The sequence below is a fragment of the Sciurus vulgaris genome (genome assembly GCF_902686455.1).
Source record: "Sciurus vulgaris genome assembly, chromosome: X".
Lineage (NCBI taxonomy): Eukaryota > Metazoa > Chordata > Mammalia > Rodentia > Sciuridae > Sciurus > Sciurus vulgaris.
In genome coordinates this window covers 5,801,421-5,815,675 of record NC_136471.1, presented here as the reverse complement: position 1 = coordinate 5,815,675, position 14,255 = coordinate 5,801,421, and the positions used below count along the sequence as shown (strand labels likewise).

Genomic DNA, 14,255 nt, shown 5'->3' with positions numbered 1-14,255 from the left:
TTGGCCAGTCCAAGGAGTGCAAGGAGTCTGGTCTTCATTGGAGGGACCATCAGATCAAGCAAAACTTCTCCCCAATCTTATGGAGGTCTGGCCTGTGTGAACATAGATGGCATACCTATGGACTCTGGGAGAGTACTGGAAATACACTAACATGGAGAAAAAGGTAAGTATAGAGGCTGTCACATGTCAAATGAAATATTAGTCAAGTCAACAGCAAAACTTTCAGATGACATGGTGGAATGCAGAAAGGTCTTTGGAGGAAAACAGACCTGTTACCAAATCCTGACTTTTTAGGTGACTTCCTGTATGGCCCTTAGCAAGGAATAGAGCTTCTCTGACGCCATTTTGTCATCTGGGAGACAGCAGCAGCAGAAACTTTCTTGTAGTTGTTGGGAGGTCTAGAGATAATATTGATGAAGCTCTAAGAACTATACAGTAGCTGGTCAATGGATGGTGACTGTCACAGCTGACACAGTTGTTATTGACGTTATTACCTTAAATTGAAAAGCATAAGCAGCTCTGCCCTTAGAACTCCTACAGCTCTTTCTCTATACTTACCTTTTGGCATTTACCCTAGATTGCCAGAAAATAATGTGTTTTGCTCCTCTATTACACTGTTTTGCCCTTTTAAATAAGGGCATTCACCAAATATATATTGAATGACCACTATGTTTGAAAAACTCTGCCAGGCCTTTTACAAATTCTTGTGCTCCTACCCTCCAGAGCACTTTATATGTAGTGTACATGAAATAAGAAATAGAGGCAATTCATTAATTTATTCAATTGGTGTTCATTGCATATATTTTATGTACCAACCAGTGTTCAAGATGCTGGGGTATTGCACAGAACAAAATTGACAAAAATTACTGCCCCCACATAGGTCATGTTCTGTTGAGGGAAGAAGATGATTGAAAACATGTGACATGCCAGGTGATGGTAAATGCAATGGAGAAAACTGAAATCTAGATAGAGGACAGAAAGGGCTGCTGGGAAGAGGGGAAAGGAGCATGGTACAGTCTTAAACAGGTTCATTAGAGAAGGATGATGGTAGAACATCTAGGGAAGTGCATTCCAAGCAGAAAGAAGTGGAAGAGGAGTGGTACCAGATGAGTTCAAGGAACAACAAGGGGACTTGAGTGGCTACAGATGAAAAAGGATGGTGAGCAGGATGGTAGGTGGACCTGGTGGGAAGCATGGGCCTTGGGAAGTGCGGGGAAAGAGATATATCTATGAACAGACACAGAGAAAAAGAACAGTAAGGGACCTCTAAACACTAGTAAAAGCCCTGTTTTTAGCTGGCAAGCTCACCAAGGTGAGCAAGCTGAGCATCAGTCCTCTCTGAAATTTCTCCTAATAAACTGTGACTATGGCAAAAAGATAGGCACATTTGAACTTGTCCATCTTGTTAGTAAAATATGATATACAGATGTGCTACTCAGATCATCTGATCACAGTGTCTGAGGATAGAAACAACTGAAAACACACTCCTACCCACATTCTTCTTGCCTCTGTTATAAAGTATTTAAGAGAAAGAAAGTACAAACTGAAGGGAGAGAAAGTCCTTCAATGCCACTTCACTGTAATAAATGGCAAAGGCCTCTTTAAAATTGACATATAATAATTGTACATACTGAGGTTATGAGGTACAGTGTGATAATTTGATACAGGTATACATACAATGTGTAAGGATCAAGTCATGGTAATCAGCATTTTCAACTCCTTAACATTCATCACATCTTTCTGCTCTGAATCTGTGAATGCCTCACTTCAAGGTCTTTACAAAAGATATAATAAGTTGTTACAAACTGTGGTAGCCCTCCTGTGATGTAGAAAACCAGAATTTGTTCTTCCTATGTAACTGGATCTTGGTACCCATTATCCTACCTCCCTCTCTCCCCCACTTCTTGACCATGAGTCTACTCTGATTCTATGAAATCCACATTTTTAAGCTTCTTCATATGAGTGAGAAAGGGTTTTTCAAGATGTGTAAGTTAGACAGACATGAATCACTTTCCCTTGTGTCTTCTGGATGTGGCTGGAAATCACTAAATCCACTTTTCTAATTCAGTTTAGGAAAGTAGGGCCCAACAAGGGAAAGGCACATGCTTAAGAGCACACAGCAATTGTGTGGCAGGGTTGGGGCTTGAACCCAAGCCCTTGGGATTTCAGCACCACACTGGTCCTTTTTAACATTTGTGGCACCTGTCAGCTTTGTCATTTTCTCTAGAGATTACAAATGAGAATAAATTCCTTTCTCGCCATAAATTGACATTTAAGACTTAATAACCACCACTGGGAAAAAGACTAGAAAATAGAATTCAGAACCTAAGACAGCAAAGAAATCTAGCTTTCATTCCTTTTTTGTCTTTAGCTAATCCTTCTGTGCCAAGGTCCTTATATCATTCCTTCTCTGAGAATAAATAATTCTACCAAATAAGAAAATATCTCAGAAACCATAAACATAGCAGAAAACCCCTCACACACACTCTTAAACCAGACAAGTACAGAGAAAATGTGAGGATCCACTTTCTCCCTCAGACCAGAATATTCCAGAAGATATGCTCTGTTTGGCAAAAATGGTCCAAATGTCTCATGTGACTGTAGGCACAGTTTGTATAGGTCTCGAGGAGAGCATTTCAGCTATAATTGCTCCCTCTGCTCCCACAGCTAGACATAGCACTTTAGCGTCTTGCTTGTGATTGCTGTTCCTCAAATCAGATGTGTGTGCTACCCATCAGGGTGAGCATCCACTCTAAGAGCAAGTGTGGGCTCTGAGAAACACAGCTACCCTGGAAATTCTGACTTGCCAAGAGCAATAGCAGGTAAGCGGGTGGGAGGGGGAGATGAGACAGGTTCCTTTGTGATGTGCTGGGGTATAGAGGGTCTCATAGGCAGACTCCAGGAATCCCAAACACAGCTCTCCCCACTTCTTTTATTCATTCATTCATTCATTTGTTGATTCATTAATTCATTTAGAGTCAGGATCTCTTTGTTGTCCAGGTTTGCCTCCAGTTCCTAGCCTCAACCCCCTGAGTAGCTGGGAGAATAGGCATGCACCACCATGCCTTTTACTCCCCCAGGATGTCCTGTCCTCATAAAATGGTGCATTTGCCTAGAAAGTTGTTTCAAGTGTGGTTAAGGGGGATAGGGGTCTGAAAGACCCATAGACCTTGTTCCTGTGCACAGGAAGCCACCTACATATCAAGGACTGTCACAGGGCAAGCTTGCAGCAGCCTAACCCTAAACTCAGGACCTGGAGGAAAAATTACCTCCATGCTGTGTGCAACCAGCAGGTAACTCCTTGTTACCGATGTTTAAAAAAATTCAATGAAAATCTGTGTCCAAAAATTGATGCTGCCTGAAGTAGTGACTGTGAGGCCTTCTCTTTATAAACCAGCATGCAGGTGAACCATCAGCAATTAACAACCCACCTCTGTAGCAGGTCTTAAAGAATCCTGAAGAGATATTCAGAATCTTATTTTTTTTAAGAACTGCACTTGGCTTATTGTGGTAACTGTATTTGGAACAAGCTATCGTTGTGGTTTTTACAAAATATTTTGATGATAGGCCAATATTGCACATCAAGTGTTTTGTAACTGCTAGTAGCCATTCTGGTAGCAGGTAGAGAAATCATAGTAGCTCTGAGCTGTTTCTTTCTCAGAAACATTGCAATACCTGTCATATATATTCAAAATAAGAGCTACATTTTTGGAGAGAATTAATGCCACAGAATCATTTACCCAGCTCTCTCTAGCATTTTAAAACAAAAGCAGCATTGTGCATAGAACCCTCAGTGTTGGTTACAAATTGCGAGGTCTTCAATGTTTTAGGTCAGAAAATGAGAAGAGGGGGCTCATTCAATAGCTTAACACTGTATCCCTGGGTACCTTAGTTAGATGAGGCAGGTACAGAGTGGTGATAAACTCTCTACACTGGAACTTCTGGAAAAAGGTATTATGTTGACAAAACCTACTGGATGTACTCTGAACCAGTGGAATTGTGGGAATAATGTACACTCCAGTGGGACTTCAAATTTGCTCAACAGACTAAACTTCGCTCTGGTGAATGATATTCTAAAGAGATCCTGGTGTAATGAGGGAGGCCTAGAACCCCATTGTCACTCTTCCCCTACCAGCCTAACAAGGTCTCTTTCTGCTCCCCAGGAATACTCCATCCCCCGTGTCTCTCAACAACGTCTCTCCCATCAATGCAATGGGGAACTGTAACAACGGCCCAGTCACCATCCCCCAGCGCATTCACCACATGGCTGCCAGCCATGTCAACATCACTAGTAATGTGTTACGGGGCTATGAACACTGGGACATGGCTGACAAACTGACAAGAGAGAACAAAGGTATGCTCATCTGCTGTATCCATGGCTCATAGACCACAATGAAGTCACCTGTGCTTTGAAGGACTGGAGTTGGTGGCCTTCTGTCTTTCAGACTCTCTGAGTTCCAGGGCTTAGATGAGAGAAGGTTAGCTCAGGGCTGACACAGTGACCTATTTTTGCTGAATGAAAAAGGCCTGGAATTTTGTTCTTTAAAAGCTTAAACTAATCTGATCTATGAGGTACTGGCAAATAGCTATTTTGAAATTTCACTTACTGACAAGGATTAACACAGACAGAGGCAAATGTAAAAAGTGATTTGCAAATTAATTATGATCCTGTTAACTTTTTTTTTTTTTGAGAAGTAAGGTTGAACTGAGGCCATCCACCTTCATTATAATCATCAATTCCAGTTGAATACATGATGATGTATCTTGCATTTGGATGCAAGGACCAAAGTTCAACTAGTATTTAGCACACACCAGCTGGAATGAAGGATTAGGGTCACGTTCATGGAAACATGTGAGGCTCACTGCAAAACAAATGTGAAGACCTTGCTTCACCGGAGAGTGGGTCAATGATTATTGGTGACTCATGCTGCCACCGTCTGTGACCTTAGCTGTCATTTAGACTCACAACAATGCCTCACCATCCTAATGAAGTTGGAAAGCAAAAATAAAATCATACTTTTTCCTGGCAATTCATTTGACTTGGCCAATTCTGGCCCAGCAACTACAGATTTCCCACTGCAGTCAAGGTGAGCTTAGATGTGAACTTTTCAGACTCAGACTGCAAAGAGGTTACATTCTAGAATACTAGAATTTTCTGGCTAGTAATGGAAGGGCATTATCATCCATCAAAATCCAAAATGCATAGGGTGAGCTTGGATACTGGTAGGTCCCAAGTATTTATAAAGCTTTACAAGGATCAGGTTGAGGATGCTAGCCACATATATGATGAGAGAATCTCCAATGGGATTGGATTTTCCTGACCCAAATCTTCCAAGTCCCAGAGTCCTCAGTCTGCACAGTTCTCCTTCCCTTTCCACCCAGGCCCTAGGTTTCACCCTGTTTCTCTTCTCTTCTAAAAGATGCTACTCTAGTTTCTAGTTTGGCTCTCTCCTGTGCCCAATTATGGAATGAGGCATAGCCTTCCCAGCCCCACTCCTTGCTGCTACCCATTACTACAGTATTGCTGAGTGTATGAGGTAACAATCCTATTGAAGCAGGAAGAATATAGACTTTTTTAGTCTGGTAGTGCTAGTGTGAATCCTGCTTGGATCAGGCACTACCTGGAAAACCTTTGTAAGTTACTTAAATCTATAATCTGCTTCCTCACTTCCCTCTCTATAATGAATATAATAGTGATGCTGCTGCAGAAACTCCTCAGAAAGTGAAAGAGATGAATGGAATAATATGTCAAGCACCTGGCATGAAATACATGGTGCAAGGCAGAAATCCCACCAATAGTTATTATATTTCCTTACTTCATAGTATTATGTATTGTGTCTAATAATTATGTATATACATATATTACGTAGATCCATAAAATAATACATAGATATGTAAGACTAAACTGTGGCTGTCAAATCATGTTCCATGATTTGAGACTCCAACTCTAAACCCAACTATAAATTTATACTAACTCCTGGGAATATGTGCGTGTATTCATTGTATCTATGTGTTTGCCAATTTCTATATCACAGATACTGCATCATATGCTTTGCTATTTGTTGTCTCATGTATCCCCATTTTATAGATGAAGAAACTGAGGATCAGTGAGGTTAAGAAACTCACCCATTATATCATAGCTCCCAATGTTTATTAGAAGCAAGGATTGAAAATAGAAGCATCTTATTCCAGAGTCTGAACTCTTAACCAATACTCTTCACTGCCCACTTAGAAAGCAAGATTAATAACAGTTCCTTAGGAACTGTAAGATACTGAATTAAGTTATCTCAACAATGGACAATTCTTCCCTTGTTGCTATTCTAGACTTTTAGAATTCTAGAAAGAGCTGTCCCAGACAACCAGGCCCATCTAAGGGTTCTAGAATTGCAAGCAAAGACATAGGCATCCAAAGATTTGTCTAGCTTGTCTCTCTCTACTCTGTCTTATTTTGTATTGGTAACTGGAGGGCAGCTCAATATTTATGGATTTCCTTTATAATTGCATCCATTTTCAAAATCTGTTCAAGTAATTCCTTCTAAATTAACTGCAGAACTTTCCAGGAGTGACGTGATTGCTGTGCTGATGTTAGGGTGAAATGTTGTTAATCTTGTTATTAGCACAGCCTGTCAAGGAGCTGCTAAATTCTCTGCCTAATATTGAATCAAAACAACTCTGTCATTCTACCAGCAGAGAGAGAATGTGTCCTGCAAATGCTGTCATTGGGCTTTTCAGTGGGCTGAGGAGAAGACCTAGTTTGGAATTTTCTGCTCATAGCCTTGAGTTTCACACATCATTTCTATCTGCTCAGATTTGAGGATTCTTTCCCCATCTGGCTTATCTAGACAAAACAAGGGAACTGAGGTGTTTCTCTTTTAATGGGAACTATGCATCCCACGGGAGAGAACAAGACACATGTATCTTTTTCCAGCCAATTGTGCAGTATGGGTAGGTGAAGTTGGCTCTCTCATTAGAATGTCTCTGCCCCCACCCACTATATACTCACCCAGATAGCTTATTTCAGAAGATTCTGGTGCCAAAATAGGCCAATAAGTTGATGCTGACCTCTAGCTTTTGGTATAGAAGACCCATTCCTACCTGCCCCAGCTACATACACTGCTCACTTAAGAAGTCATTAAAACATTGATCTGGGTATTTAGTTAAGAATGCCACAGGAAGCTTTGTACAGAACACCCAAGGGACACACTGGCTCACAGGAGGCAATGACTAGGTCATTTCACATTGTTCTTAGTATTTTATTACATAAGAAAATATTTTAGATGCCATAAATAATTTACTTCCTTATCAGCAGAAATTACTTTTTGTTGCATAATACACATAAAAAGTATCACATAATCAAATGAAGTTGATACCTAGACAAGGAGCCCATATGTTATACATAACATGAAGAATCAATGCATTGTTTAGTGAAATAACATCTGCTAAGCAATCAAGCACATGCAACCCATGCACAGAAATTACTATCCAAGGAGGCAGGAGAGCATCCCAAGCACTTTAGGGCAGCTTCCAGTCCCAGTCCCAGACTCCCCACCCTCAACCAGCATAGGAATAATTTTCTTATGGCTGAGGCTGCCTCCTCTGCTAACAAAGAGGAGGCCAGAGAGACTTCTCATAATCAAGTATCAGAGAAGTCTATTTGAGTGTGTAAAAAGGACCCCTAGTCATCATATAGTTTTTCCCAGGTACCATTCTAGACAGACATTCTAATATCCCAGTCACTCCAGTAGGTTGTGGAACCTCAGAGATGCCACTTTCTGCTAGTCAGTCAGAGAGAATGGTAAGATGGTAGGGCCATTCTACCATTCATGTACTGAGGGGCACAGGAAGTTGTAATAGGACAGATATTTGCAGGTCATTTTCCATCCCTAAAGTAATCTGTAATAAGACTTAATAAATCAGAGTACTGTAAGATAATTACTTAGTCCTAAATGCTGATAGCTATATTTGCTATGCAAATTCACTGGTTTTGTCTATACCATGCCATGAAAAATTAGTAAACTAGGTTCATTTAGACAAAATGAAAAGTTAACATTTTCAACTCAATAACATTTAGCTATCTAACAGATTGATATCAGATAGACCCTGAAGTGTAAGGCCCTGTTCCTTTTGGATATAAACACCCTTTACTAAATATAAATTCATAACATATAAACATAATGTTCTTATATGTCATAAATATATTTTATAAAATATATTTAAATACATTTATAAATGTAATTTAAATATATAATTTCAATATGTAATGTATAAATATATGCATATATCTAGAAAAATAGATCATATCTATATATAATATATGTAGTGATATATGTGTGTGCATAACACTCTTCCACAGGATTATTATATATTTTTAGGAGCTGTTGAGAAAATACATGGTGAATTCAGTAACATTTAAATTAATTTTGTCTTTTATACTTGTGACAACACTAATATCATTTGTGTTGTAGAGTTTTGGGAGCTCGATAATATTAAATTAATAATCATTGATATACGCATGGAACTTTGGTTCCCATGGAGGCACTCTGTAAGTTTTGGTTGAATGAATAAATGCCTGGGTGGATGAACAAATGAATAAATTTTCCAATGACCACATGATTTGGATGTTACGTGAGAACAGCTTCTCAATCTAATGCACATTGATATTATTTAAAGTTCTGACCAAGAACTACTCTGATTTTCAGAATTCTTTGGTGATCTGGACACGTTGATGGGGCCTCTGACCCAGCACAGCAGCATGACCAATCTTGTTCGCTACGTTCGCCAGGGACTGTGTTGGCTGCGCATTGATGCCCATTTGTTGTAGTGGGTTCTCTCCTCTCTCTAGCATCACCACCCATCATTCTACCTCTACCAGCACACCGATGGTCACTGGTGGAACTCCACTCATTTGGGAAAGTTCTCTTTGGTTATGTTTGTTTTTATGCTTCTTTTGATACCTGTGAAAAACTGAATTCATTGTAAGTGGACACTACAACTTGAAAGCAGTGTATGTTTTATTATTTTTCAGTATTTGATATGCATTTCTCAGATCCCACCATCTTTTTGTGCTTTATGAAATGATGATACCTACAATATTGTTTAAGTCCACATTACTCAAAGCAAAAAAAATGGGAAGCATGTGTGATGATGACAGGTTCCTGAGAAATGAAACAAGTGGTCTCACATGTACATGGAAACTTAGACACAAGGGACCTACAAAGATTTTCAGCAACAGCCATCCCCCAAACTCTGCTCTTATCCAGAAAAGAATATGCTTTCGAATCCATTGTTAAACTTTTGTGGTCCCCACAGACTTGATCTTCAGGTAAGAATTTTCTTTGTTAAAACCCACTTGTTTGATATTGGAGCAACATTATAAATTCAAGAAATCAAGAAAATGAGGGAGCAGAGCAATGGCACTCTCGAAACAATGCTGTGCCACAACCCAATGACATTTTTGTTCACATCCCATTCCTGATTCCCTATATAGTTTAGATTTTAGTGATGAGAAGGAGGGGTGACATTTATTTTGACAACTTTAAGGCATCAGCTGGCATAAATATTTTTAACTCCATAATTTAAAGCTTAAATCCTCACCTGAGACTCTCTTTGTGCATAGGTTCTCTTTTTGAGGAGCAGTTTGGTGGATACACACTTTTTTAGCCAAAATGCTATACTTCAGTCTTAAAGTTGAGAGATAAGAGAGGTCTGGAAAACGCCCAACGAGGAATTCACACCTCCTTTGCAGTTGGTAGACAGATCAATAACTGGCAGGATTTTTAAACTGTATTTTTCTCTAACATATGGAAACACAAGTCATATTATCACTACCTAGAAGTAATAATATACAATTTGCTTCCTATTGTTTTAAAATCTGGACCAATTATTATTTACATTTTCTATTTTACAGTGTTTCTTTCTTTACTTTTTCTTTTATCTTTTTTCCCTTTCCTTTTTCTTTTGTTGGGGGAAGGGACCTATTAGCTTTTGAATGAAATACAATCACTGATTTTATTAAACTTTATATTAGTATGAATTACTTCCATGAAAATTCCAAAGAAAACTCCAAACTGTAAGTAGTAGCAAACTTAAAATGAGCCTTGGGATAGTGTTTTATCCTGGGGTACTTTGAAAGAGCCCTGAAGATTGGGACCAGATTACCTAATTTGGAGACATTTTCCCATCAGTCATGACTATTTCCCCTTCTTATGGTCCTCTGTATTCATCTTATATCCCTAAACACCACAATGTAAATATCATCTTTGGTGTTCTAGCTCCCCAGAAGAATCCCCCACTTGTAGTAAACACCATTCATGCATTAGTTACTTGTAATTACCTGCTGGCATATAATTCCTTGTAGCCTTTAATCTGCTGAGCTATTGAATTCTGTTCACCGAGTTATGTCCAGATAAATAATAGATATGCACATGAAAGATGCAAACTTGCATGATTTTTAAAGCAAGTCATGCAGGTCTATGATGGGAACAGCAGGTGATCACTCTGCACTCTCCTTGTCAAGGTTAGATATATCCTCAGTTGCATAAGAGTCAGACTTGAGCTCTGCTCTGGTACTCTTTGAGTTCAACGCCCTTTGTTGTATGATAAGGTTGTGGAAGTTGTAGTCCAATGGCTGAAGCCTCGTTAATATGGCTGATGGGAACATCCCAGCAGCTGAACCCCACACTTTTTATGCTCCCGATGCGGTCGAGCATTATGTTTACAGTGTCAACAACAGCACTTACACATGCGCACACACACAGACTTACACGCACACACAAATGAAAACTGAAAGAATCTTTTCTGAGCCTCTTAAATGAGGAAACTGATAACATGAAAGACTCAACACCCAAGGTGGGTGTCACATATAAAAATTAAGCTGATGACTTTGCAGTGACTCAAGTTCTTGGTTTTCTGTGACCTACCAGGTAGAGTGCCTGGTTATTACTTAATAATGAAGCCCACCATCTTTACTTGTAAGTTTAACCTAGACTATGATCCTATAACATCATGGATTTAGGAGTAGATTCTTCTTGAAATTCAATCTCCAGAAACTAGACTAGAATTGTAGGGGCAGTTTCCCAAGGAAACAAGCACATTGCCTCATGGATGAAAGACTTGTAGCTCTAGTTTCAGTGACTTGTTATATCTACTTACATACAACAGGGAGGCAAGATGATTCTCTGTCATCTCTGGTGGCTGAGTGTAAAGTGCGTGCCAAGTCAGCAGCACCATTAACAAATCTGACAGTTGAGCTCTGGATCACCACCTGATTATTTAGTAGGCCTATTTTAATGCAGCTTAGAAACCAATTAAATATGGAGGATGAATTGCCTTCCTATCCCTGGAGTTGAGACGTCTTTCAGTTTCATGATTAAAGATTGTTACTGTTTTCTAGGCACTCTGTTCATCACATTGTAAATGGTGATGTGTGTCGTAGGTGTGCAGCTATTGAGAGATTTTGTCAAGTGAATCTCTGGCATACCAGTTTGGGGGAAGGATATGAGACATGTGAATGGCAGTGAGAGATCATGCCTCTAGACCTTGATGGAGGCTTGGTGAGAACACATCTAAATAAGCATGTGGAGGTAGGGGATGGGCAGAGCAATGGGCAGCTCCACCTGAGCAAGTATAAGGAACAATCTCAGCCCTACAAAGTGACCCAGGTAGGGCCACCACTATGCCTTCATTGGTCACCCAAGCTCCAACCACAGAGAGTCTGAATGGTTTGAGTTAAGATGTTGGCTTGGCTTTGGATTTTAATTAGCTTTGGATTTTTTAGTGGTTTTGTCATATTACTGTCTGAGTTTGGTAGGTAGGATTAATTTGAAAAGAGTTTACTAGTGTGGTCCTTGGGGTAGAATTTAGCTGTAAGCATGTTGTTAGCCAGCCTATAGACTGTTAATTCCTTAATAATCTCATTGGGAAAATACTAGTAGTTTTGTATTGGGATGACATAATTGGAAAAGAAGATTAGCTATTGCTACTTTTAAAAGACTTGAGGTTGGGGTGCTTTTTCTTCCCATGTAATGTAGTGAAAAGATCCAAATATTCAGTCAATAACCAAGTTACAAAAAAGAAACCATTGGATAAAATGTGTTTTGTTAAATCTCCAAAGGGATAGATTTTCCTTCAGACATTACATGGCTAAATGCACTTGATTTGGTGTGCATTGGAAAGACGCTTGTCCTATAGTATCTTTCCCAAAGCTATCTAAAGATGATTTTGTTTTACTCAAATTTGCATCCCAGAGGTTGAAGTTGGAGTTTAAAGTTGAAAAGCATTTTTGAAGGCAGACTCGATTGAGCTGTGAGGGTGAAGCCCTCACATTCTTCTCAACAGACATGATAAAATTCACCTGCATGAGTTGGCAGGTGGGAAAACCAAACTGGTCACTGGGTAGGACTACTCAGTAAAGCAACGAACTGCTTGCTTAGAGAAGCATCACTATCCCCATTGAGAAAAGTGTGTGGCAAGATGAGATAGCTACACAATATCAAAAGAATGGGTCGATTCAGTGCCCCCAAATTCAGTTCTGTGGGGAAAAAAAGTATTGAGCCAGTTGTTGGTGTTCTGTTACACGACTGGCAGACTAAATTCTTTGTTGTCGTCGTTATTGTTGTTGTTGTTGTTGTTTCTCATTTCCAATCGCACAGCCTTATTCTCATAATTAAACTCTGATTCATTTTCTCTTTGGTGTTAGCAAACTCCAACAACAGAAATGGCATCTGTGCATTGATAATCAGCATTTACCCTGGCAGGAGACTACTCAGATAGGCTGGTCTCAGACATTAATCCTACCATCTGATATTTCCGGCAAAAGAAAAAGTATTAATTCCCTTTCCATTCTCCTCCTCACAAATCTTGAAGCCCTCTTTACCAAGAGCATCACATTTTTCTCTGTAACAAAAAGAAAATCGCATTGTGGGGAGGGCGGAGGGGGGGTGTGGGTGGGGGGTGGAGGGTGGGGACGCCCCTGGAGGCCAGACCGCAGTTCATACCCCTTCCCGCTTCTGACATAAAATGTTAAAGGATCATTCATAGTGCTCACATTGGCTTAGGGGACACCGAACTGCTTTTGAGATCCATGATCAATCATCGTTCTTCTGAGATTGGAGCTTTGCTGTTTCATTAACTGTGCAGTGTAGACTAATGGTGTTTAATAAAAATCATTCAAAATTTCAAACTCTTTTGCCGGTGACCTCAGTTTGTTGCCTCTTTGATTTGTATCAGACTTTGAAGAGGGAAAGGGGAAGTAAAGGAAACCTGCCAGTAGGCCCCTGGCAGGATACTGCAGCAACCACCTGCTTACCAGTAGTGCCTGGTGAGCAGCAGCATGCAGAGAAGCTGTGGGAAACCTCCTGAAGAATTCCCCAGTGGATGTTTTCAGCTGCAGATATCTTGTTCCTACTGGGGGCCTCATTGTTCTTCAATCTTCACAGCAGGAAGCCTATCCGGAGAGAATTTCAGATGCTGTACATATTTGGTTTTGTCCTGCATCATTTGTGTGACTACAAAATAGAAGTGTCTCTGACAGTAGAGCACAGTGTGTAACAATGTGTAACCCAATGCACCCCAGATGCTCACACCCTTCTGTGCTTCTATAGGGCTTGTGAAACTGGGGGAGAAGGAATCCCTGATAGAGAGCAAAATTGGGAAAAAACCAAGAGAATGAATTGATGCCACATTGCTCAGACCTTTGTTCAGCCTGGCATAAAACCAGTGGTGTGCTGATAAAATGTTTAGACACTGGCTCTCTGAGAATACAAAGATAATTATTAGCATTTGCCAATTCTCATGGTGAAAATTCTCCCACCATCACAGAATTCAAGCTACTGAATTTGAAATCACTGAACACAGTGTTGGGAGAAGTGGTACACTGTTCCCATGTAAGCCTGGACAAACCAGCTTTGAATTCACTACTGAATGCAGCTAGTCAGAGGGCTTACCTTTTGTACATCTGTTCATGTGAACACACACACATTTTATGACTAAAACTATTACATTGTTTGAAAATGAATCATGTATGAATGTAGGTAGTTCACAATGAGGCACTAGAAGTGTGGGCTGTTTGGAAGCCTAGGTTTGAAACAAGGTAGTTGAAATGAATGAAATCCTCTGGAGCTGACAAGACCCATGAACCAGTGATGGGTGCTTAATCTTCACATATCATAGATAAAATGGAAGTGAGATAAGCATTCTGAAAACCCTCATGATTTGTTTTTTAAAAGGATAAATGAGTGATCATATTATTATCATCA

At 39.8% G+C, this 14,255-nt stretch overlaps 1 protein-coding gene across 6 annotated transcripts in view; it reads left to right on the top strand.

Moving 5' to 3' along the window:
- The window catches only part of AFF2 (ALF transcription elongation factor 2), a 776,411-nt gene extending 763,488 nt beyond the window's left edge, over nucleotides 1-12,923 (top strand). For all 6 annotated transcript variants that reach the window (XM_079124460.1, XM_079124459.1, XM_079124457.1 and 3 more), the window contains 2 exons: nucleotides 4,164-4,354; nucleotides 8,700-12,923. In XM_079124460.1, the coding sequence (XP_078980586.1) occupies nucleotides 4,164-4,354; nucleotides 8,700-8,821 (313 nt within the window). In that variant the 3' untranslated portion in view covers nucleotides 8,822-12,923. The remainder of the gene's footprint in view (nucleotides 1-4,163; nucleotides 4,355-8,699) is intronic.
- The last annotated feature ends 1,332 nt before the right edge of the window (nucleotides 12,924-14,255 follow it).